Source organism: Apteryx rowi, unplaced genomic scaffold (assembly GCF_003343035.1).
Source record: "Apteryx rowi isolate R43461 unplaced genomic scaffold, aptRow1 scaffold_12, whole genome shotgun sequence".
NCBI lineage: Eukaryota > Metazoa > Chordata > Aves > Apterygiformes > Apterygidae > Apteryx > Apteryx rowi.
Genome location: NW_020447419.1, coordinates 7,130,695 through 7,157,059, shown reverse-complemented (window position 1 = coordinate 7,157,059; position 26,365 = coordinate 7,130,695). Strand labels below are relative to the sequence as shown.

Here is a 26,365-nt window from a genome sequence, read left to right as displayed (position 1 = left end):
GGTCGTTAGGGCCTAGATGCCAGTCAGGCCGCGTGCTCAGAGCTGGTGTTTCAGCCGAGGAGTTAGTCACCCAGTGCTCCTSCYGTCTYGCSCMCMSCYCCTTTGCCGTGGCATCAGCCCCCTGGGCCGCTGGCCTTCGCGCTCCGTCATGAATCTCGGGGAGCTCGTGTCCGCCCTGAACGGCTTCGCTTCCCTCTCTCTGGCTGAAAGCTGGGACAACGTGGGGCTGCTGGTGGAACCGAGCCCTCCCCACGCTGTCAGCACCCTTCTCCTAACTAACGACCTCACCGAGGAGGTGATGGAGGAGGCGGTGCAGAAGAAGGCAGATCTCATCCTTTCTTACCACCCCCCCATATTCACGCCACTCAAGCACGTAACGTGGAGGACCTGGAAGGAACGGCTGGTGGTCCGTGCTCTGGAGCACAGAATCGGGATTTACTCCCCGCACACCGCGTACGACGCCATACCTCATGGAGTCAATAACTGGCTAACGAAGGGCCTTGGTGAGAGTAAAGATTTTTCCGGTACTTCTGAGCACCCTCAGCTTATTTTAGGGAATTTATCTTTGTGAGATATACCAGATACAAATACCAGCAGACATTTTCAGATGCATGGTTCTGCTGCTGGATGTAGTCAGAACTGGTGCAGCATATTTATTGCATATCTTGGTTGAAGAGTTTAAACTGCTGACTTTAAATCACTGACATTGATTTATAAAGTGCAAAGTCTAGTAGTTCCCACAGCACTTTAGATATCTGAAATCCTTTTAGATTTTTATTCTATGTTGTAGCTCATAAATGAAAACAGCTATGTCTTTTCCAGCCTGATTTCCAAACCAGAAACTTGTCATTTGTTTGTGCAGTTTTTAGGGTAGAACTTGAATGGCTTCAAGAAGGTACAAGTAACATATATCAACTTATCTGCACTTAAAATAGACTGTGCCCAATGGAGACAACAGGGCACAAGTCTCCAGTTCTGGTCATGGAAAATGAATTCAAATGCAAAATTTGTTCAAAGTTGCATCTCTTTTGGATAAGTCACTAAGCATTTTCCATTTGTCACTTTTCTATCTGTTAAATCAGCATAAAGATACTCATTCACCTTTATAATGCAGCAAACCTGTGTGCTGTTTTCTCAGGTGCCTGTACGTCTGTCCCACTGCATCCATCAGCTGCTCCAAGCTATCCAGGGGAGGGCACTCACCGGGTAGAATTCTGCGCAGAGAACACTGAGCATCTAGAGACACTGCTGTCCAAAATCAAAGACATCCAAGAGATCTCCTCTGTCACTACTCTCCCTGCGAGGTATCTGCTTCACACTATAATGCTGTCTTCTTTCTGTTGCTTGAAAGAATACATTGCCTGAACTGTATTTTACTGTTGTAATCATTTTCTTCCTCTGTGCCTTGTTGCTATTTTTTCAGAAAAGATCTATAAACTTACAGGATAATCATTCTTTTCTGATTAACCCATGTGAGGTTATACTAAATGGTAACTAGCAACTCAGTGTAGCATCACATGGACTAGAGATGGCAAGGAAGAGTTTCAACAGGAAATTCAATGAGGACAGTTGAGTTAAATTTCCATATTTGTTTTTTCCATAAGAGTAGGCTAGGCTATTACCATGTCTCCTTTTTACATTTCTCTGTGACAGAATGGCTTTATATTCTGTTAACATGATGCTGAAATTTTATCTATTTTCCTAGCAAGCATCAAATATATATATTTCCTCAGGGTTGAAGGTGAAGAACAAACACGAGTGAGTCTAAACTGCTCTCAGAAAGCACTGCTGGAGGTGGTGGCATTATTGTCCAAGAACAGCTTTCTTTATCACAAGACTGAAATTCTGTTATTACAAAAGGTAAAAAAAATTCAGTGAATGTGTTACTTGTGTGAGCTGACTGCTCTAAAGACTGAAATCTAATAGTCACTAGCATCACAGGTTTCCTATGCTACCTGTCAGTGCTCTGAAATACTGGCCTGTGGCGATTTGAAACCACACGTTTTTCAAAACAGTGAAAATATGTGTGGCCTGTACTAATTCTTAAAACAGTTCCAATAGTTAGTGTAGTTATTGTGTTACATTCTATAACATCACGTACGTGTTTTGCAAAATTCAGAGAAATTCATTCTTAACGCCCAATATACTCACCTTTGTATAGTATGGAAAGCAATGTGAGCTTCTGGAGTCGGCTTTCTCAGAGTAATTTTAATTTCTCTTCTCTTCAGCCTCTTCTTCCACATACCGGAATGGGACGTCTATGCACACTGAGTGAGCCAGTCTCCTTGTTAGCCATAATTGAGCGTATTAAAAGCCACCTAAAATTACCCCACATCCGCCTAGCTGTGGGAATGGGCAAGACACTAGGTAAATAAGCTTGCAAGTACGACTGTCCATTAAAACTAGTATTCCAGAAATATAAGGAGAGTGAATGCGTGCGTGGGTGTGTGAAATACTGCTGCTTTGAACAGGTTTGCTTCCAAGGAATATGAAGCACTATTAAAGATACAGCTTTTTAGAATTTATGTGATACAATCACACAAAAAGAATGTTATCTCTACTTCTGACTAGAAGTTCTGCATTATGCTGGTTGTCACTGTGGAGGAAGGGCAGTACAAGCTGAACATGAGACATCCTTTTTCATAATTTGCACGATGTAACTAAGATTTTTTTCCCCAAGATTTCAGACACAAATGTACATCACTTTACACTCCCTTTTGTGACTGAATGTTAAATTGCAAAGCACCTTAAAATAGTAAGATGCTTTGTAGTATTCTTACAAACCTGTAACCATCCATGTTTCACTTAAAGAGGAATAATGGAAGAGAAGGTGAGATGCCCTAGGTCAAACAGTGGGTCAGCAGTAAAACCTGGAGCAGAGGAAAGAGCAGCAGTCTATGAAAGGGTTCCGAAACCTAATGAGTAACAAACACCTCACTAAGAGAGAACTAAGCCATAGTAGCCAGCAGCCAGCCCCTGTGCTGTAGTTTTCTGCAAAACCTCCTGCCCCTTTTTAAAAAAAACTACATATCTTTTTGGCATGCAGATGATTTTGCTCTATTATCAGAGCTGTTTTCGCCCATGACTCTTTTAAACTGACAGATTTGCATTGACTCTAAAATTAGGGCAATAGTTACTACAAAACAATTAATAGTAATACTGGCATGAAGGCTGAACAGAGGGGAGTTTAACTGTGGCACCTCATATCCTGCAGAATCGCCAGTGAAGAAAGCTGCTCTCTGTGCTGGTTCTGGAAGCAGCGTCCTGAAGGGGGTGGAAGCTGACCTCTATCTCACAGGTAGGAGATTATGTTGCTGCTTCCTTATCTTTATAAAAATAGTCACTAGGGAAAAAAAAACCAGAGTTGACTGGCTGTTTAAAGATTTGGCCAGAAAGAATTACTTGATATAATTGAGAAATAATAATAGTAGAGGTAACATGGATCAGATAGCTTCGTGGCACAGTGAAGGTTATTTGAAGTAAAACATTGTGCTACATATGCACATTATTTCAACACAAAATCAGTGTATGATGGGAGAGTCTATTTCAACCTGCATGTTTCAAGTGTGTTTCTCTTTTGGCAACATAAAAGGTATTTCCTCAGTTCCCTACAGAGTTCCCTAATGGAAAACAGAGTGTAATGTAGTCTATAGAATCTTACAAAGGAAGATATATAACAGTTGCCACACTGTATTTGACCAAAGGGTCCCTTAGTCAATTATACTATTTCTGACAGTGGGATGGTACTCCTCACAGTTTGCTTCATGATGTGAGGGGTGCCTAGTATTCTGCACAATTTTATTTGAGCGATTTCTTTGGCAAGGCAGGTCCTATCCCTTACCTATGGGCCTGCAGAGCTGACCCTCAGCCCCCTTCTGCATGAGGTTTTCCCAGTACTATCCTCCATCCCAGCAATCCACTTGAGTAGATGCGTGACAACCAGACAGTCCACCTCCAAACTACTTTGCACACTCTTATTTCCTGCCCAAAGTGGCAGAATCTACCACTGTTTAAAGAGGGCAAGGAATTTGTGTGGCTTTGTCTCAACTGTACAACTAGGGACATAGGCTGGAAGTCCTTCATGGGACACTAAGCACAGTAGGTTTGCAATATTCTCTGCAAAATTCTGACATGCCTTTCCTAAAATGAGGAGGAGTGTGCCATACTGTTAACAGAGCCAATGGTACTGCAGTCCCCCTTATGGGCTTCTGGCTACTTCCCCTGTTATACCTTCACAGCTTCTAGCTAAGATTGTGAATACATTGCAAAGAACTGATTACCTAAATCTGTACTGTTTGCAACCTACATGCTATTTCTTTCTCCAAATGGCAGGAGAGATGTCCCACCATGCCGTTCTGGATGCTGTTGCCAATGGGATAAGTGTTATTCTGTGTGAGCACAGTAACACTGAGCGAGGCTTCTTGTCAGAGCTGCGTGACACACTAGCTATCCATCTACAGAACAAGATCAACATAATTGTGTCTGAAAAAGACAGAGATCCCCTCCAGGTGGCATAGGAAAAAAAAACATGAGTGAGAGTACTCAGTCAAGAATTTCACGGTATTTTGCACAGACCTATCCAAATGTAAACTTAATTAAGATGCTCTGAATTTGTTCAGTTTAGAATAATTGTATTATACCCTCCAAAGTTTGGGATATATATAGTCATCTGTCAGAAAAATCATAAATGCTAGTTTTGGGCTAATGAAGGCTAGTCTACTCAACTATCAGGCTGCACTCAAATAAAGTTACTGTTACTAACTACTCTAATTATATATACTTGAAAACTAACACCCAAAGCATTGGTTTGGTTGGACTGTAGAAACCTGGCTTATCTCTCCATTTTTAAGTTTACACAGCGATTCTGTCCTACTGCAGCTACATCTAATTGTGTCAGTACAAGTCACTGATATTTTAGCTAATAAAGTCTCCTGATAATAGTTAATGAAGTAGTATGGATCACTGATTTGCATTATCAGTTTTATTAGGGAATACTCATACACAGATATAGAACACAATTCAGGTATTTGGTACTAGTATTTAACTGCAAAATCTACCATTAAGGCAACTTTAAGGCTTTTTAATAGAGTGATTCCCTATTAAAAAAACTTTGGAAGATTATAACTCGTTTCCTTAACCATACAACAGATGAATTTAATATGTCTTTCTTTACTTTCTTTTAAAAAGTTTACAGACCTATGGCTCCTTTAACTACAGGATTATAAAGCTGAACAAGCATTATCTCCACCATCAGTAATGCTTGGGTTTTATATCAAGTTAGTTTTTGAAAAGGAAAAATCTACCAGTCACRTATCTTACAGTCTCTGGATATGTCACACATCAGAATATTAAAACGAACTAAAAATATTTCTATTGCAAATCTGTAAAGATCTTGGCAACATCATCCTTTTAAGTTTAGTTAATAAAAATAAAACTGGCTCATTTAACAATGTCTTTACCATGCTGCACACAGCAACTCAGTGTATTAAAGTCCTATGCAAACCTAATTTAGGGCTTTATCTCAGGACTGCAGGCAGATTTAGTTGCAGTGGCTAAAATCATTAGGAGTCCAGGTAATATTTCCTCATAACTTAGATCTTTCCCCATAACTTCCCCATCTCCCTCTTTCCTTTGGCTAAGGAAGGGTAACTAAAGACCGTGGCCTTCCCCAGCATAAACAGTATTACTAGAACTGCTCTAGTGAAATGTCTGGAAGACACTGAGCTATCAAACCTTTCACAGTGCACTGGGGCATTGAGGGTGCTTTGTAGGCAGTGTCTCCACAACTTTGATGTGGTTCTGTGACTAAAGGCTTATCACCACAATCTGTACTTTAATACAACTTAACTGCACTGTTAAAGCATTTTAAGCCCCCTCTTTTACACATTAGTTTGGCCTCCTGTTCAATGTTCTTTAAATTAATTGGATCATGTAATTAAATATTCTCTTTGGGCAACCTTCATAGTAGTAGACAGTGCTGCCTCCGCCTGAATCAGTGTTTATGGTGTAATTTTTCTAGTAGGCAAAAAAAAAAAAGATCAATTCTGAGACATTATAATGCAGATGATGCTTTAACTCTAAGTGTGCATGTCTTGTTCCATTTGTATTTAACTGGAAAGAGGTGAGTAACTCCAGGATTATCAACCATGAATACCTCTAAGGAAGCTGAGAAACAGGAATGGCAGAGGTAGGATTCAGAAGGATAAGAAATTTCTTCTTGCTCTAGTAAAGGACTGTGGAATTGATCTCCCCAAATCCAGCAGTTCTGTATTGCTATAGAAGACACTGAAATGCTACAGGACCCATACCAAAGAGCTGGTGTCCTTAGTACATTCATAGAATACAAGAGACAGAAAATTAATGCTTAGATGGGGCAGTCATCCAGAAACAGCACAAAATCAAGCTGAAATATTGTAACACAAAATCCACAGGAATTATTTCACAGAATTTTCTTGAGCCTGTATGATTGCATCACAATCAGCAACAGCCAAGAACTGATTCAAAGTTAACCTTCTCTTAGCAGATATGTGAGAACTCCTGCAGCCCTGTTCCTGGCCTGCTTGGAGCATTTGATAGTCTACCAGAACTGTTAGCTAAAAAATCTAAAGTCAGGATGACCTACAGCACTTTGTTCAAGTAAATTTCACATCTCGAAAACTTAATATAATTACACTGAAAATGTACAATGCCATCACTATTTATAAACACATTAGGCGGTGTTTTCCATATGTATTCAAAATATAAATGAAATCCTGAGTTTTACAGGAACTCCAGAGAGAGTCACAGGACTGCAAAGTAGGAAGTGGCTACTTCTTATCTACGATACTTTTAAGTTTCTCCAACAACACATCTCTTCCAGTGGCAGAGTACTGGTACTTCTTTAACTCTGGACCTAACTTAGAGAATTTGGCTAAGACACAATGCCTTGACCTCTTTGCCCAGATGTGCAAGTTTTAATGGTTCTGAGGGTAGCATAAGTGGTGGTAGGCAGCATCTGTTGCATTTTGTAAAGTTTTGGATTTGCAGCCTGTAAAACACAAATGCAAGTGCCATCAAAGGGAATGTTGGTTGGAATATGTTTTAGGGCAGGAAACTGGAGGGTGCTGCTGAGATGGTTGCTGGCATGTACCACTTTTCCCCACCAGACCCTCCAGCAAAGCTAATCAGGTCTTATATTTGAAGAATCAAATTGATAGTGAGATAGGCAGATACTTTGTGTTTTCAATGCAAACAAAAGTCAGGTTCTGTACTGTTGCTTCTGTCAGGGAGGGATAGGCCGGGTAACATTGGGAATAGAGGTAACAGCATTATTACATGTTATGTTTTGGTTCTTTTCAAAAGCTATATATTGGTATTAAAAGTCAGGCAAACTATTTTTAATTTTCATACCGTAGAAAAAACAGTATAAAATATTTCTGCTAGTTAGTTTGAAATCATCTGTGCACTGAATGAAGATTTGCAGACTTTTGATGTAATGGTAGTAATAGTGAAAATGAGGTTTTCACATTCACACAACTGCCAGAAGATTGTCTGTCTTCCTACAAAATAAAAAAGACTTGTGGAAGACAACACAAGCTAATGAAAATTAATAAAACACTTTATTTGATTGATTTGAACTATTACAACATTGAGCTGTAACACAGCTACCAAATATTAGACACACAGAGTTCAAGTGTCCCTGAAGTCCGGCTGGCAGACTATAGTTGATGGAACTGTAGGGCTTATTCCCACATACCTGAGAAACACAGTGAAGAAAAGTTGTGAAACTTCAGCAGTCTCCCAGCCTCTAAGGGCTACAAAAAAAGGAGTGCTTATAACTGGCATTTAAGGCCTCCTCCAGGATCAGTGGACATTCCTGATGTAAAAAAAAACATGTATGCAAGCAAGCTTTTTAAAAATAAACAAATCAACTCCACAGCCTCTTTACCTTCCTGGATATCAAGCTGGAAAGTAAATGAAACAAGATGGATCCTCTCACTCTCACCCAGAGGCAATGATTCAAGCCCATCACAATTTACCTAAGTTCTCCTGTAAAAAGATACGGGTTTGGGGAAAGACCTTCAGTTCTATTGCCAGAATTTAATAAGTTACCCACAATATCCCAAACCCACTGCTAGTCTCCTTTCCTTGTGCAGTCAAGGCAGGTCTCTTAACATTGTAAATCTTGGCTTCTTCATACACTGGAAGCCAGTCTTGTCTAACTGGTACAGGGAGTACTGGAAAGCACTCAGCCACGAAAAGCTGTATCACTAGTTCAAAATAAAGCTCTGACCATCTAGTGGTTTGTACTTCCCAGGTGAACTGCTCCAGCAAAACCTTCATGTCTGGTGAGGTAATGACCAGAAGGCACAATCTTACTGAGTGAGTTTTCCTGACTGTAAGGTTGGCTGCATAGATATGAAGAAGGCCTCATCTGAGCTAACAGACAAAGCAGACAAATCTAACTACAGAGCAAGAAACGCCTTGCTTACAGAAGTCATCGTTCCAAACAACCTGAAGTAGCTGAACGATGAGCATCAAAAAACTACTACATTTCAGTAAGTAGTCCAGCAGCTTTGGGGTTGGAGGGAGAGAAATCCGAGTATAGGCCCCTCTCCAGCAGCCCTTGAAAGCAATTGCCATAGACGCTTTGGGAACAGAGAGACGTTATACATCTTCATCTTCTTTCTCTAAGAAGTCAGTCAAGGTACTGTCATCTACAGGAATTAATAAGTATTCCACACCATCAGCTCCCTGAGAACAGACACGCATACACATTCTGTTAACACTGGCGGAAGCTGCAACGCAAGCCACTAGATAGCACTACAACACTGACATTTATTTGCAGTGTGGGTGAGCTAGCCAGCATTCAGAAGGACTACAATGCTAAAATCAGATGAATATTTCACTAGAGCAATGCTGGAAATGCACAAGCACGGGGAAGAGTCAAAGCTTCTGGCGAGCTGTGCTATTCTGCCACTACACAGCTCCTCAACACTGTATTCCCAGATTTAGTACTGGTATACTGCCTCATTATTAGGGTTAGCCTGCACTCTTCAGTCCTGCAAATATAGGTAACTAGAGGAAGCAGACTGACAGGCTCCAGAGCCTGTCACTTCTCAAGCTCTTCAGGAAGCCATGTTCCACAAAGCCCTGTAGGCTGCTAGATAACCAAACCACACTGCACTTTTTGCAGCCTCCTATTCATGTAAACAAAGTTCACAGACTGGAGGCATGGAAGGAGCTGCCATTATAGAATTTCAACCCTTTCCTAGTGCCCAGGTGCTTCAAGCAATACAGCCTCACTCGGAGCTGCAGACTTATGTCTCAGGGATACTTAGTAGCAAGCAAGTAGCTTTTTGTTTAAGATAACTGTATCTGCAGAATTATCTTCTTCCTGCAACTCACCCGCTTGGTCCGGATGAGCTTGTGGTCCCTGAATTCTGTCAGCTGTGCCCTGAGTGTCAGGTCACTGTTCACGAGGAATGCCTCCCGACACTGCTGATAGAAGTCTTGGAAAGAGAGCCCTAGAGACAGAAGAGGGTGAGGACAAGAAGTTGGTCAGATTCTGAAGATCCACTGCTTCCTCCCAGCACTGTTCAAAGAGCATCTTCTCCCACCCCTTGCATCAGGCAAGCATTGTCTGACAAGTGTTCAGTAGGATATGAGAGAATGCAGATTTAGAAAAATCTCTTAAGTGAGATATAGAAAAATTGTTGCATTTCAAATTGATCACAGATTCAAAACAAAGTTCTTATCAGCACTTCTTGCCCAGGTATGGCAGCCTTATTTCAAGGATACACAAAACTTTGTTGAGGTCTGGAGTGTTTACAGACCCTAACAGCTTTCCACATCTAACAACGGATACAACCTCTACCTACAAATTTTGCTTTGGCTTAGACCACAATGGATACAACAACATCACTGCTTGTTTCAAGTACACAACTAAGCCAGTATTTCAGAAATTCATATAAAAGAGCCAATTAAAGTTCCCATCACTCTATTTGCCTAATAGAAAGTTTAATGGCACTTCAAACACACTTCTCAACATGGTGATTCTCTCTTAATTTCCAGTCCCTCTATTTTACTTCCATCTTTCTTTATGATTAAATGCTGCTCATGTCACCTACAATAGCTATTAGAGAGAGGGACAGAATAGTCTGCATGTATCCTAGAATGCAGGGACACACCAGAAAACACTTAGATAGGAACAGCATGGGAACAGAAGCTTCTGTCTTTCCTTGGTCCTGTAAGTGCTAGAGTTATGCAAATTCAAATTCTTCCTTTATTTTAATTTTGTAACTCCACAGTCCCCCACGAAGGACATCAGTCACAACTAAATATCAAAGCAGACAACAGTAAGAGGAGGTCCTTTGGAACCAGCTAGTTCCTGTTAGAGGCAGACACAGCACCACTAGAAGACAGTCTATGCCACTGTGTCTCATTGAGTCAGCAGCTACAGCACTTCTGTTGCTGGTGATGCAACCTAGATAACAAAAGTCAGTGTCCACTGTGACTGAGCTGGCAGTGATGCCACCTCAAGCAGACAAGAAAAGGTGCTTATGTACCTGGGTAAGATGGGTTGTCCTTGTTCTCCAGCTGGTACTGTGCAAGCAACCTGAATATCCCCCTAAGTGGGAGGTAGAGAGGGAAAATCAAAAGAAAAAGGCCCATTAGAAAATATTAACTGATTTTTCCCTCATGAAAGGGCTTTGTACATGCAGCTAGTGACTCAGTAAGGCCTGCTATCCAAACTCTGCTCCTTTAAAGTAATCAATTAGTTAGAACCCTGGTCACGTTGTTTTTATCTTAAGAACTGTTTTCAGAAGACAGGGCTTGCCTCCTGCTATGTGTATGCCTAAGAGTTAACATCAAACTTAGGACCAGAGTAATCCAGTAAGGACTGGAAGCTCACAAGGTGCTGCTATGAAGTATAACAGTGTCTTACCTGGCATTGGGAGTGAGACTGCGCAGGACGTGTGTTAAGGAGCTCAAAGCCAAAGATCCAGACTGCTGTACTAAAAGTGAGTTTTCGTAAGAGGTTTCTTCCACATAAGGACTAAATGTGGTTGTTTCATACCAAAGCCAGTTGAAGAGGCTTTGCTTTGCCTGATCCCACACTGGACAGAGAGAGGAAGAAAAAAGCAGACAGAATTGGGAGATTTAGCTTTTCTCAGGTATTAAATAAGCAACATTAAAATGTACTTGGTTCTACTGTAGGGTCTGAGGAAACAATATATTCTTGTGGAATTTACAGTACATTCACCCAAGCACTTGCAGTTCAAGCCAGACAGATTTTCTGCAACAAAGCATTTGCACGTCTCCTTTTTGTACTAGCTTGACTGATATGCTGTAAATCATGCCAGCACCAGCAGAGTGCAAACAGGTTAAATAAGGTTTAGATAAATTTCTGGGTGAGAAACAGAATGGCTCAGATGCAGTAATAGATATAACATCCAATCTCCATTTCAGGAAGTCTTTAAATCAAAGACTGCTAGAAGCCTGTAGTCTACTCATGTTTTCAGTGTCTTTATACACTTTTAGTTCAACAGGACCCCACTCCTAATCACAGCTTCTAGCTGCTTTAGCCAGACATACATCACCAGGTCTATTTTACACATCAAGTGTAATATAGGAGCTTGTGAAACAAGCTCAGCAGCCCCAGAGTAGAATGCAGATTCTTCTTTTTGCTACAGAGAACATCAGGCCAAACGGTACTCACTGAGAGGAGCGTTGATGTGATCGATAGAGGCAATGAGGTAAATGCTAGGCAGAGAAGATAACTGTGCAAGGATCTGCTGACTTCTTTCTCCTCTCAACATCTGGCTGTCCAGATTATGAATGAGGACATAGAGCTCTAAAGATGGATCTGCAAGGTCAGAAAAAACAAAAAAGAACAGATCAAAGGAACTTCACACAAAGTGGTTTCCCACTCCCAGTGCAGCCTAGGACAAGTCTAGTTCATCAGGCTCACATCCATTTTCATCATTCCAATATCGAATGACTTTCCTTATACAGCTCACCAAAACGCTTTCTCTCAATTCACTGTACTGCAGCTCTCATCACAACTACTGTTCTTTCTGCAGCTCAAGCTTTTCTCTCATAATCCACTTTTCACTTGCTCAATGCTTTACCAGGAATTGCTCTGTCAGCTATGGCTTTTAGTCCTGAAATTCAAGGTCATTCAACTGTATTTTAGGAGGGAAGTCTAAGCACAGTTTGTTCAGCTGCTTTTGAGGTACATGACTAGGATCCTTAAATTCCTCCTCACACACTCAAAACATATTTTCTATTCAGGATTGGATCCAAGCTATACTGACTTCATTAGAAATTTTTCCAACTGAGCCCTCAGAGGAAGCCAAAAAGACTTTTAGCATGGATAACGCAAACGGTAGACATTAAAAGTGCCAACTTAGCTTGTTGCTGCTCTTAGTTATCCCCAGGGAAGAGCTGCTTCCTGAGCTCTGAAGCAATTCTGGAAGAGTAGCCAGTTTTTTTTGCAGAAAGCAAATACATATTTGGCTACCAATGGAAACAGAAGCTTCCACGGACTCCCAGTCAGATCAGCTATAGTGTAGTACACGAGACTGATTTACACAGATTCAAGTGGGGACTGTCATTAATCAATCTTTTCCACTTCCATCAGAAATACACAAAAGATAATGATGGAAAATGGAGTGTAAACTTTTGAACACAATCCCCTGTGCAATTAAGATTCCCAAAGCAATTTGTATGTACACACACACACAAGCAGTACAACCTATACACAGAGAATTCAGCAAGCATTCTGCATGGTGGTTATCGTTTAATTTTGAACCCATTTCTAACCTGCCTGTTCAACACTGCTGTCCTCTATTTCATCTTAATGTTGGAATTTGCATATATTAAACTTAAATGACTGTTCCACTAAACCATGTACACTTAAGTCTCAGCTCAGCATATACTGAAATTTATGGAAAGACTCCCAGGCCAGGATTTTCCAGAGCTGCTCAAAGGACTTGGCATCCATCAGCAACTGCCATTCCAAATTGTTTGCAAGTTCTTCATCCTGTTTATTTCAGTGATGTTTATCTTTATCAGGTCCTTCAAGCAGCCACTAAGAGCCACCTTCACTCATGTATCAGGAGTTTATCTATCCTGTCTTCCACCAATAAACATATGGCTATAGAAACGCTGTATATGTAAAGCACAAAGGCATTGTGCTGAATGCAAGAGATGAGCATTTTAGTTTGCTGAAGAAACAAGGAGCCTCTGTCCTGTTAGAATGCTCATGCTCTCCTCCTTCCATTTCTAGAAAACTTTGTGGGTGAAACACTGACAGAGGTAACAGCTGGGGGGCTTGTATACATATATTCCCGGTGCATATGTTTTAAGAAGCAGCATAAACTTCAAGACAGCAAATATATTGGGTACAATAGACTAACAGGTTGTAACTGTCCGTATGAAAACTGTGAGGTAAGAATATGCCCCGGCTTTCCTAACAGTAAGTGGAGTCTACTGTTTTAATATATTAGGTCAGTCATTTTACCTTCTTTAAACCTTTTCATGATGAATTCAAGTTGGTCAAGGGGGCTACGGAACGTCCCAATATGCTCCAGTACTTCCTCTGTGATGGAGTTCAAAACCTGGAAGAGAAAATTGCAGAGTCACCATTGTTTCTTTGGAAGGGCTCTGGCACTGATTGACCTATTACAGAAAATCTGAAACTTAGCCTTTGACTGTCATGAGGAAGATAATCTGATTTTTACCATCAAATCTTGAAACCAGTCAACATAAGCCTAAAATTGCTACCCTTCTTCCAAACAGTGGCATAAAATAAGACTTTAGACTGATGAGTATATATTAATAACTGGAATCACAACTCCCTGGAAAACGCATGGGCTGATTTCTTTAAACTCTTAAAAAAAGAGATGGGAACTACTCTTCATTCAAGAGTCTGTTAGCTATAGGCTGTAGGCAGCTTTTCTTAGAATTTGTATTTAAAGATTTTTTTGGTACATATAACACAGGAAGATTAGAAAAAAACCATGAGCTTTTACCACACTTACTGATCTCACAGTGATGCTGGGGAAGTATCCATTAACCACAAGGTGAACAGAATCCTGGAGCACAGAGGTACGGAACTTCTCCAACAAATCCCGCTTTGAGCCCAGTCCATAGAGCACGATATTGAAACCCAAGCTGCAGAAAAGTGAGCAAATACACCAAATCAAAAGTGTACAGTTCCTCTTAGGTTCATCCATCCCCATTTTCATTAAGTAAAATGATCCAATCCAATCTTGCCTCTTAAAAATTCATGTTTCTAGGGAATTCATTAACTCCAGGCTTACCTTCAGCTCACAGATGACAAATAAGGTCAGCTACAAGGAATCAGAAACGTGGCATCCTAGCAAAAGAAGTGTTCTGGCAGGCTAGAAGTCTGCAATTTAACAAAATGTCTATGGAACAAAATGGTATTGTCCAAGAATTCTGTAAGACTATATAGATCTACATCTTCAAACAATGATGACTAGAATAACATTTGAATCTTCCCCCTTCACCATGTGATTATATTGAATATTTACCATGAGTCACAGCAATTACAAGAAAAAAGCAAGTGTGCTATCCACTTGCAAGGTGGGTTTCTACTCTGATCCACAGGCACAGTTTCAAAGCAAAATGCCACTATTCTCATACTTCCTGCTTATTCTAATTGTCCCATTGAGAAAGAAGCAAGAAAAAACAAAAGAGTGTGGTAGCGAATCACAAACCTTTGTTTCCTTCTGAGGAGTGAAAAGCACCATCTTGACCAGAAAGACTGTCAGACCACTCCAACAACCAGAATTGGGCAAGATATCAAGGTGCGGTGTCACTGACTTCAATATCATCTCTGGATTTGTCCCTTTTATCCTGCCACATACATCTCTAGCCGTTTTCCCAGGTCATTGAGTCACAGACAACTCCTCCTCCAGCCAGTCTCTGACTTTCGAGGTTACCATCTTTTTCATATGCTCCAACACTCCCCATGGAACACAAATTCCTCTCTGCACTCCACTCCCTTGCAAAGCTTCCGAGGGGCTTTCTGCTCATCAACATCTGCTCCTGCCTCAGAACTTAACTTCAAAGCTGGTGCCTTGTCTTCTCTAAGGCACTTCAGAGTCTCACAGCTCTATTCTACTTCACTGTTGAATTTCCTAGAAGACTATTCTTTCTCCTTCCCACTAGCATACACACAAACCCAGACAAAATTTATGCTGCTAAGATTTCCAACAGCATTAAGATTTCCGCTGGCCTAGATCATTAAGTACCATAGACACTCAAAGTTAACACTACTGTCACACCACTGGGGATGGCCACATAATGACTAGCCTACCACCATTTTCTTCAGTATCAACCATACTGCTGTAAGCAAAATTGTTTCTACACAAACAGCACTTTTCTCATCCTTCAAGTTCTCTCTTTTGTGAATGCACTCTAGCTTCGTTTACAGAGGCACACACAAATGAACCAGGCACAATGCAACCTCATTTCACTTCAGGCATTCAGTTCAAGGAGTCAGTCAGATATGATCTGGTCTGCAGGAAACATTGTACTAAATTAATGATGCCTAACTTTAAACATGAGCACTAAAATTAAGGAAAAGATCATTCCTTAACTCATCCACAGAATGATTGTTGGCACGAGGGGAAGTTTACTGGCAGTGTCTGTTTACTTGGCTTCTTCAGTGATTCTCACTGCATACTTACTGTAACTGCAGCATCCACTTGGAAAACAGGGACTCATGCTGTTGGTTTAGCTCTTTAATTTCAGCAGCAAAGGCAAGGGGAGCTTTTTTCAAGAGGTCACGCAGTGTTTCCTGTATTGAGAAAGAGATAATAAGATGGTTTTCAAAGCTGAGAAGACAGGACAAATGTCTGGAGTCCTTACAAATACTCCTTTAGTATACTCTCTAGCTAGGAATCAGAACAGTTTTCACTGACAGTGCACTCAACTCATGTTTCCCTGTGAGGACCCCTGTGAGAACTCTAAGCATAGTTTTGCTTATGAAGAAACAAAGCAAAGAGCAATTAAACTTCTTATGGGAAATGGTAGCCAGACTAGGAGTAGAACCAAGATTTGTGCCAGTATCACACCATATTTTAACTCTTTCTGTTGGGTCTGGGAATACCACTCCTGAAACAACAGACACATTGAGAGCTTTCACAGTACCAAGCACTCTACCAGGAAGATACCAAGACCACAACCCTGTTCAAAGAGCAAGGGTTTCAGTCAACATGCTTAGCAATGGTTCATATGTTTGTCACTATAAGAGAATGCTCACGGACATCTTCAAAGAGAAATACAAATACAGCAGAAAGGAAATAATTTGCAGCTGAAAGCTAAATGTAGAAAAAGTGTTATTTCAAAATCATCATGAATCAAAAGATTAATTCAGCTTTAAAGACGTGCTGGAATGCTGATATTTAAACAGCACTGTAGCATGACAAATAGCATCAGACTACACTGTTCTCCCTTTCTCTTCAATTTTAACAGCTTTGCTTTCTACTCCCCTGCAGAAGACAACAGTTTACTCTGGAAAGAACACAAAAGGCAGATGCAATGTTTCAGACAAACATAAAGCATTGAGAGACAGAACTGCCAAGCCTTCAGCTTCTCTGGTGCCAATAGTAGATTTAATACTGAAAGTCTTGATTTGCCTCCAGATCTGTTGTACAAAAACTTAAGAGTCCAGATGTTTCTCTGTGTAGTAATTCCAGACAACAGTAGGGCATCAGGCAGTGTATATATGCTGTCTTTTAAAACTCAAGTGATACAAAAAAAAAAAGTCACAGACAAGAGGGCACTACATGTATTTTACATGGTTCCCTGGCACCAGTCTCTTTGTACCTGGCTTTCTAGGGTGCAACCACTTGCTCAGAACCAGCTGTGAAAGTGGCCTATGGAGAAAAATAGTCCAGCAAGTCAGCCATCACAATTAGACAGTTCCTGTCTCCTAGGACTGGAGTGGGACGAAATGCATTTCACAAACTAGAAGACAACATTTAGAGCTGACCCATCCTGCATGGGGCTTGACCCAGTAATCCACGGATGAAAAGGGATATTTCCACCTCCTCTACACAGATTCTCCTAATATAATCAAGATGGCTTGAAATCCCCCCACCCATTTCATTTATAAAAATGCTGGTTTGGTGTTAATTTTAAATGCAGGGCTCTACAACTCTGTTTCTCCCTCTTCTCCTCCTCCAAAAGCCAGCTTTAACCTGTTCTGGCAATTGCAACTTTCAGCTATCTACTCTAGCAGTGCTTTGTCTCTGCATTTTCCCTGCTGTCTCAGGGATTAACAACCGGGCAACAGCCCACTCTCATTGTCCTTGCTCAGGAGCAGCAGTAGGAGACATGATGCTTAAAATGCCACCAACTACCTGTCTAACCCAGAGTTACCACCAAGATTGTCTTCAGCAAAGATAAACTGAAAATAGCAACATCAGGAAGTTTCAGAGGGGGAAACCTATATCCATGAAACCAAAARCTCTGAGAGTAGTTTGGTTCACCATGAAACGCACCTGACTCAACCTTCTTTTCTGCAGTTTCTGCAGTGTTCGGTCCGAGGTAAGCACTTTGGAACTACTGTGGGCTTCAAAGTATTCCTCCACCAGGTTGCTCTGAAAAAGCAACAGCAAGATCAGCCACTCTCCCCTGTTACCAAGTTACCCTGTCTCTGCACCCACAAACATGTCTGAAGATGACAAATAAGAGATATAGAGCAAGGCTGAATAGAAAACCAGAAGTTATTTGCAAAAATGGCTTCTATAGTAATCTTCTGCCAAAGCCAACCCAGTCAGATGGTTCTCCCCTGGAGAGAAGAAGAGGGAAGATTTTTCAAGAGAACAGAACAAGGCAACAGTTCTAGAGGGTGTGGGGATCCCTGGTGCTGAAGGAAGTCTGACACAAAGGTAAACATTGAGACAGAAAGTAAGGTGTACTTCTTCTGATGCAATAGGAGTCTGTTTCTTCATCATTTCTCAGTGCAATGACTCCTGCCTCACAGACATCTTAGAACTTCTCCTTCTGAAGCTGTTGAGGATACAGACTGGGTTAGCCCACAGGCTCACACACTGTGAGGGTACAACGAGGATTGCTTGGAAGCACAGCAAAAGCTAATGCAGCTGGTCTGGTTTGAAATGAGTCTGGCAGTTCTTCCCCTTATTTAGGCCTGGCCACCTACAGCTTACTGTCACTAAGTGTCCCTTCACTCTTGCTAGCTCAGGAGTGTAATTTCTGCACACTCACCATCTTGTCCTCCTTCATTTTTTTGGATAAGGTTTTTTTGGGAGGAGGTGTAGATGCAGCCTTAGTTTTTGCTGGGGTCTTTCGGCCTGATACAACAGTGTTGGCTTCTTTCTGTTCTTCTTCCTCCTCCTCCTCCTCTGAGCAGGAAGCAGAATATTCACTCTCACTTTCTAAATGAGTGTCTGGAGCTAGAGGATAAATTTAAGGTTAAGAGCTACCAATGACTTCTTACACAGAACCCATTTTGCACAGTCCTTCTCTCCCACATATGTTCTCTAGAGGTTTTCCAAGCACGATTCCTAAACCTACTTAACAGAAAAGTAAAATCAATGCTTAAGAGGACTGCAAACACACACAGCCATTTCTTTCCCATTTTTGAATTCAAATTCTTGTTTAGTAAAGCTCTGCCCATTGATACCAACTGAGAAACACAATTCTACCCCGAAAAGTGACTAATAAAGGACAACAAAATTCCCTGTTTCTCCTAGTATGTCTACAACAGAGTTTTCCCAAATGCCAATCCTGCAAGCTGTGTGCTGTCTGGGTCACACTCTGAAAAAAGGTTTTGTAAAAGATCTCTGTTAACAATGTTGATTGAAGAGCACAGAAAAAATCTGGCTCAGTCTTGCTCTCACAACACAAAACAAGAAACAGAACATGAAATATCATGCCCAGAACTCTCCTCTACATTCATTCTGAACACATATAGCTAGCTAGTCTTTGGAAATAATTTACCATGAATATCACAGCCACCAATACAAAGTTTTAGAACTTGACTAGGTTCAAGTAATTGTGCTGATCCATCTTAACCCTATAGCCTTCACTTCTAGACTGCAACTTGAAGAAGATTACAGACCCCAAAGGCTAAGAGCTATAGCTACTGAAGTGTCAGCGTATGTAGGATTATTCAGTTTTGCCTCTTCTGATCATGTCACTGAAGTTTAGTAATCCAGTGCTTCTACCTCCTCCACTCCTTTCCTAAATAGTAATTTTTGCAGGCAAAAGGTCTACATATCTTGAGCAATGAGCCAGTAAAAATAAACTTCCTTAGGGACATTTCTACAGTCTCTGTAGGATGAAGCAGTCACAGCCAAGCTGTGACTCCTGCTTGTGAGCAGGAGAAACACTCTTCTCTGAACACAGCTCCCCACTGACAGTGGGAGCTGACTACCAAGATTGATCTTTACCTGCTAGCCTCCTCCTGAGTCTGTAAGGTGTGGTGGACACAAATTCATTCTTTTTACTCTGTAACAGCAGAAAAAAACATGTATTGGAAAAAGTCACATATGCCTCCCAAAAGCAGCCCTGTGCCAAGCAAAGAGTAGAGACAGGTTTCATTTCCAAGCTATTTCAGCCCACAGAACCTGAGAGAGCAGCGGCAATACATCAGGAGAGTTCTTTTTTACCATCCATAACTGCAGGGGGGGCAGGAGCAGGTTCCAAAGAGGGCTTAATTCTTTCAACTAAACGCCCTGAGTGAGAGGGTGAAAAACTGCTGAATTTCCCACCAAGATGCTGGTCCCTCAGGATGTGTCAAACCAAAGCAATGACAAAGTGGAGACACTTCTGCCCTGCTTAGCGGTCATCTTCCACATCACATTGTCTATTCAAAGTCACATGGAGGTCCAATATGAAAACAACTACCAAAATGACAGCAGACCACTGGAAATACTAAGCCCAGAATGAGCAGAGAAAAGGGAAAAACCTGAGTTGCCTGGGCTCACCAAGACATAGTGTCACGTCTTCATTACACAGGTGTAAAGCACATGTCTGACTCAGATACCAGATTATGTTTGCAATAATTAATCTAAATAATAAATAAATAAATAATCTAAATAATCTTCATTAATCCTGTCTCATCAAGAGGCAAACGTGGCATACCAAAACAGTATGTCTTACGGGCCTCTTTCATACTGGAACCGTATACTGGAAAAGCTTTGTGCACACTTCCAGTATGATGCTACGCCACTTTAGAAAGCCAACTGTTTCACAGCACTTTGTTCATAGCCACCACAACTGGCAGGTTTGGCCTGTATCTCTCTGTACCATCTCTAAAGAAGATATCAACCTCTAGGATCTCTCCCCCAGTATCACAATTTTTTATTTTTATTTTTAATAAACCAATGCTAAATTAAGAAACTGAACAGCACCATGGTTGTTGAACTTCTGTTAAAACAGCACTGCTATCCTTAAGATTAAGGCTGTTTCTTCCTTTGATGAGAAACTGGAAAACTGTGAGTTTAACTGCATACTAAGGGACTGGTAAACATTCCCATTTGAGCAAGGCAAGGGAATAGTCTCCAACCATGCTAATTAGGCTGTCAAACCTGTTGATTTGCACATTCACTCTAAATCCCATAATCCTGATTAATGGTAGCTCTAGTGGCTCAGTTGAATTACTCCCTGCCTGCCTGGATTAAGAGAGACATCTGTACTGTGGGTGAGGCTCTTCAAGGTCCTTCCTCTCCAGTACTGTAGTAACTAGTCAGTCCAAGTTTTGAAAGTGAAAAAAAACAAGCAAGAAAGTCACTCACCTTCTGCTGCACTTTGTTTGAACTCAGATGTTCTGCAAGACAAGAAACAGCATTGCTCAGAGTATCATGTATTTCCAACAGTGGCACAGGATGCTCCACTAGGAAAATGGGCAGCCACTATCCAAAGATACACTGCTCCAGAATATCAGCTCCCTAGCTGATTAGTCCTATGGCAGAAGCTCTTACCTTTCCACAGGTAAGCAAGGGAAGAATGAAGATAGTCAATGCTATCACCACAGAAAACAGATTTGGTTCTAGTCACAACTCTGTGGAAGGCCACCAGCAGGAGGGAAGATGCTGAAAAAGGAGCTAAATGTTCTTCTGTCCATGAGCACATCAGACTCCATTTCTGAGCACAAGGTAAGTTACTCTTGCCAAGGCTGACCTGTACTGACTTCTCACACCTGTATTTCTCCTTACAGCAGTGGGTACTTGAATATTACACAATAAAGTTACACATGAACACCCACACAGTCCTACCCATTTGATGCTCACTCAACAGCCCAGCTCATAACTCTCTCAAGACAGCATTTGGGTTGAACACAGAGGAAATCAGTTAAGTGACACAGCAAAAGATGAGACAGAAGTTTCTGTTTTTCTCTAGGCCAGCAGCGCATAGTAAAAGATGTGACACCCAGGTGAACCAGCGGCCATGCACACCAAGCAGTTCACTACAAAGTTACACTGACTAGAATATACAGGCATGACAGAAGCTGGCACTCAAGCATCTGCTCCACCACCCAGGCAGGAACATAATCCCTAGCCATTCAGCTTCAGTTCCCCAAAGCATCAGAGGACTTACTGCTGTTTTGAGGGGATTTGACAGTCTTCTCAGGGCACTCGGCGCGATCAAGTGCTACACTCTGTCCTGGTGTCCGGGCTAATTCAGAGGCTGTAAAAAATGGGGTGAAGGGAAAAAGTTTCATGCATCAGGCACAAAACTCCCAGCTCTGGTTAGTCAGCCATGGAGTCATATACCTGAAACAGTCTCTTTCAGTATTCATTTCCCAGCTAGTTAAAGTACTGTACCAGATACTTCCATTTTTTTCTAACCCTAAAGATGAATATCATACTTCAAAAAAATTCTCAGAAACCAAACTCTTCAATTCATTCATTCCACAGGCATAGCTGAGGTGGTCGCAGAGTATCTTTGCTTCTGTGGGTACCATCTGTCTTCAAATTAGAGCAATCTTTGGTCATGCCCACTCAGTTCCTTACAACTGTTTGACTGGACATGGTAGAGCAGCAGGTATAGCAAACACATCAATCCCTTAGAAGCTGGGTTCTCATATTCAATTCACTTTTTTCTTTTACTTATCAGCACAAGCTGAAGTTGAACCACTGATCTGAATATGAAAGGCCTGATATTAGTCCCTCAAGAAAACCATTCTCCCACTGTATGACTTGCCTGATGAGTTGCAATCTATTATTTCCATATCTATTGGGCTCAGTTTCCATATTGTTTATCCATCTTCAATCTCCAAACCCCATCCATCTCTTTAGCCATCTCCAAATCCCACAGCCTTCCAGACTGAAATACACTGCAGCTCAGTTGTGGGGTGTCTCCTGAAAGGGCAGTGCTAAGGTTCCACTTGCCAGGAAGGTTCATCATTATGGTACAGATAAGGAGCTTTGAGCAGCAGTTCTCAAACTGAGTCATGGATACAGCAGGGAGCACCAGGGAAATATACCCTGGTAGAGAAGGGTGTAAGAAACAAACCTCCCTGAGACACAGCAGAAGTACAGAGAAGCGAAGACGTATGGAAACCACACTTTCTGTACAGTGATAAAGAAGAATAATCCCTCTTCCCTGGATCATCTTCTGTAGGATGTATCAAGTTCAAATGGTGCTGGGCTGAGACTCTTCAGGGGAGCAGGAAAAATGTCGTGGCAACAGGGCCCAAGCATCTTGTGTTAAACTGAGCAGCCCACCCTCTCTAGCAGTGCCACTGTCTGCTTTCTTCTGCCAAGTCCCCAGTTAGCCTAGCAAGCATGCTCCCAGACACTCTGCGAACAAGAAATCCCTTTCCACACACAGTTAAAACTGCCTCTTTTTCAACTCTGTCTTTGCTACATAATGAGCTAGTCTCATTTCCTTCTAAAGTTACACAAACAAAGCCTCTACCATCCTTTGGCATATACACACAGACTCTTCTCCCAGCATTAAGAAATTACTACCTTTTCTTATGCTTCCTTCTTTTAGACAAATATGCTGGCTATCCCCTCAGCACAGTCTCCGCTTCCTTCTGGTTTCATCTTTTTCCTCCCCCACCACACAGAGCACCCAAACCTGACTCCTCTAGAACAATTTGTACCACCTCTATTCTCTTCAAATTATCCCATTATACAAAGAAACTTGTATTTCATAAACATTCAGATTTTTCTCACATTGAACAGGATTCAACCCAAAATAAAACAAAGCAAATTGAAAAAGGAAGACTAAAAAAAACAACAAATGAAAAACACTAGTTTTGCAGTCTTTCATTAAATCACATTCCTTTTTGAATTAAAGGAGAACTGCAAAAGTTAGATGTTTCTGAAAGTATTGCAGGGGCTAGATCTTCAACGTAATTTGCTAGCAGGGTAAAGTTTGGCACTGTTAAACTTCTTAACAGCTATTCAGTTTCTGTTCTGTCAACAGGTCTCCTCTGTGCTTAGGTCACTAATAACTTTCTTGTTCACTTTTATTTTGCCCTATGTAACACAGAGATCTGTTCCAGTATTGCATAGCTATACTCTTTCTTTTGCTGCTAAACTTAAGATTTCTTTCAGTATAAGCTCCTCACAGGGCTTTCTATACTGCTTAACAGGATACTGTTAATAATGCACTGATTAAGACAGCAGTTATTTCAAGTTCTACACCCAAAACAAGGAACCTTCCACACAGCAGCCAAGCTTCTGGACAGAACTGCTCTAGTCCATATGGCAGATGTATCCATCTCACTAACAACACAAACACAAAGCAACTCCTTCTGCATGTGTAAATTAATGGCTCTGTTCAAATTAATACCTAACGCTTTTCAATATTTACTAGGAGTTGCAAGTCCCCTCTTTGTTGATGTTTTTATTTGCATACTTGTTCATAGAAGTAAGATGAGGAGCCCTTACTATACAGAAAATAAGACCAGGACCCCCCAGATCAAACTGTTTAAGCAACACCAGGTTAGAACATCAGTCATAAAAGTCTGACAGGTACAAAATAATATCAGTCCGCATTACAACCCCCAGCACGACTTTATGTCCTAACCCTGGGCTATGGTTTCTGGGCAAGACTGATCTAGAGCCAAATAAAAGCTACTGAAATAGCCCAAACATATCTTCTGAATGCACAGATATGACAAATCATGTTAACAAGGATACTCAAGAAAACAGCAGCCAGAGCAATGATAAAAGAAGAAAGAGGAAAACATACCCAGCTCTGCCATTTTGCCAGAGCGTTTTGGAGTCTGAAATGAGTAAACTTCACCACCACCTACACCTGAGCCATTTCCCATTGAATCTGTGAAAAGAAATGTTACTTGTAGCTATTTAGAAAGCACTGGTATATTCCCAGCCCAAGGGAAATGGAATACTTTACTATTAGGCTTAAAGGACTCTTTATATAACAGATATTATAAAATATATATAATTAAAAACCTTAGAATCATTATCGTCTCCTCTACCTCCTACCAGAAGCACAGCCAGACCTGGCCAGCCCTCAGCACCCCCCTCCATCCCCCCCATCAACAGCAATTTCATCAACATCACACAGCTTGGACACTGCAAGAATCTCCTGAAGTCACAGCTGTGTTAGGTTCTTCCCTGCCAACACCTTGGGCACATATTCCAAGAACAGCAACATAGGACTTCTCTTCCAGGATCTCCTGAGCTTCATCATCTGAAATATTTTCAAGCGTCTTCACAAATTTCTTCACGGTGACTGTCAGTTGAGTCTTATCCTTCCGAACTTTGATACCTAGAATTGCAATCAAAAGTTATTACCTCCTGCTATTTTATTATTTCTATTGTAGTAGTATGCAGCTACCCCATTTAGAGACCAGGGTCCTGTTGTGCTAAGCACTATACAAACACAAAGCAGAAAACGTGTCCTGCTAGAAGAATAGCTACAGCTAGTCTGTGCCACAGTGGTCAGCTGACTCTAGGGCCATTAGTCCCTCCTGTAACCGCCCCATCCCTAACACAGCAAAAGCTGGCTGGCCACAATGGTCAGCTGTGAGGCCCAGATCCTCATTTCACCACATGCCAGCCTCCCCAGTTTGGTACACAAAAATGACAACAATTCACACATATAAGGGTCAAATTGCAGGCAAAAGGGATAGCGTTTGATTTCCTCTATCTTCACTAAGAAAGGGGAGCAGGTCAAAAAGATCTGGCCTAGAGGCTTCCAGTACACTCATAAAAGAACTGAGGCTGGAAGAGACGTGGGGAGGCCATCTGGTCTGACCCTTTGCTCAAAGCAGGGTCAACAGCCAACTCAGATCAGGGTGCTGTGGGCCTTGCATCGACAAGTTTCGAGCATCTCTGCAGCTGGAGGTTCCACTCCTTAAAAGCAATGAAAACTGCAGCAACGCTTTCCTGTAGCGGCCACTTCGAGCCTCACTCCGAGCTGATTCGGTGCGCGCGGGTGTTTTTAAGCTCTTCAGGGCTTGGGAAGCTAGCCAGGCTGCTCGTCCCCTCCTCCCCCAGGCCGTTACACACACGCGTTTCCGCTCAGGAACCCGGCATCAAGACACACGGCACCACCTCCAGCTGAGGGCACCTGCCACGGCGGAGCGGCCACCCCTCTGCCTGTGCCGGGGGGGGGGGGGAACAGAAAAAACCGCCGAGGCAGAGGAGAGCTCAGCCGCCCCAGGTGCTGCAGGAGGACCGCGCTGCTCGCACGCCTCTCGAGGGAGCTGCGGGCGGCGCTGCCCCAAGCCGGCGGTACCTGCGTCGTCAGCGATGTGCTTCAGGACGTCCTCGTCGGGCACGAACCTCACCTCTAGGGCGGCGCCGCCCTTCCCCTCTGGCTGGCTCATGGCGGGACCCTGCAAGCACCCCCCAGTCAGCCGCGTGGGCCCCGTCCTGCCCCGCCGTCAGGGGGCGGCGCCAACCGCCGTAACCGTCGCCCCGCTCACCGCGAGCCCCAGGCCGCCCCCTGCAACGGCAGCAGCACGAGACGGAAGCGGGCTCACGTGCCGCGCACGGCCGACTCCACCGCCCTCCCCGAGGGCGCGCGGGGCGGGGCGGGCACGCCGCTGCGCCAGTGAGCGCCGCCGCCGGGCCTTGACTGACCTACGGCCCGGCCAATCCGTGGCCCCCACCCTGCGCCCCGCCTCCYGCCGGCAGGAGGGACGAGGGGAGGGCGGGAGTTCCGCTGCCCGCCAGAGGAAGCTCGCGCCCGCCGCGCGCCCGGGGTTGCCGTGGCGACGCAGTGCCGCTGCCGTTAGCGCCGCCCCTCCCCCCCGCCGCAGCGTGGGGACCGCCCCTCTTTGCTCCCTCGGAGAGCTGGTCCCCGGTAGTCACTGGTGGAGCCTTTAAGAACACCCTCGAAATACAGCAAAGGTGAAGAATCCCTGTGACAAAGCGAATGCAAATCTAAA

At 42.5% G+C, this 26,365-nt stretch overlaps 2 protein-coding genes across 14 annotated transcripts; one reads left to right on the top strand and one right to left on the bottom strand.

Moving 5' to 3' along the window:
- The first annotated feature begins 105 nt into the window (after positions 1 to 105).
- NIF3L1 (NGG1 interacting factor 3 like 1) lies at positions 106 to 4,945 on the top strand. 3 transcript variants are annotated; one of them, XM_026088461.1, is made up of 6 exons: positions 106 to 503; positions 1,139 to 1,304; positions 1,734 to 1,860; positions 2,229 to 2,367; positions 3,215 to 3,298; positions 4,333 to 4,945. In XM_026088461.1, the coding sequence occupies exons 1-6, from the start codon at positions 149 to 151 to the stop codon at positions 4,515 to 4,517; spliced, it is 1,056 nt and encodes a 351-aa protein (XP_025944246.1). In that variant the 5' UTR covers positions 106 to 148; the 3' UTR covers positions 4,518 to 4,945. The 3 variants fall into 3 exon arrangements, with proteins under 3 accessions (XP_025944246.1, XP_025944238.1, XP_025944229.1); XM_026088453.1 differs by having other exon boundaries at positions 106 to 509; XM_026088444.1 differs by having other exon boundaries at positions 106 to 524.
- On the bottom strand, positions 2,294 to 25,885 carry ORC2 (origin recognition complex subunit 2). 11 transcript variants are annotated; one of them, XR_003257140.1, is made up of 17 exons: positions 25,711 to 25,885; positions 24,595 to 24,738; positions 24,196 to 24,282; positions 21,586 to 21,675; positions 20,784 to 20,815; positions 19,437 to 19,494; positions 18,250 to 18,437; positions 17,523 to 17,621; positions 15,705 to 15,814; positions 14,028 to 14,160; positions 13,508 to 13,604; positions 11,702 to 11,848; positions 10,928 to 11,099; positions 10,548 to 10,609; positions 9,388 to 9,506; positions 7,736 to 7,855; positions 2,294 to 2,343 (listed from the first exon to the last, which is right to left on the bottom strand). XR_003257140.1 is itself a non-coding variant. In XM_026088296.1 (16 exons), the coding sequence occupies exons 1-16, from the start codon at positions 25,799 to 25,801 to the stop codon at positions 7,586 to 7,588; spliced, it is 1,779 nt and encodes a 592-aa protein (XP_025944081.1). In that variant the 5' UTR covers positions 25,802 to 25,885; the 3' UTR covers positions 7,577 to 7,585. The 11 variants fall into 11 exon arrangements, 4 of the variants coding, with proteins under 4 accessions (XP_025944081.1, XP_025944120.1, XP_025944092.1 ...); XR_003257139.1 differs by lacking the exon at positions 2,294 to 2,343 and adding an exon at positions 3,271 to 3,343; XR_003257138.1 differs by lacking the exon at positions 2,294 to 2,343 and adding an exon at positions 7,036 to 7,538.
- Between the last annotated feature and the right edge of the window lie 480 nt (positions 25,886 to 26,365).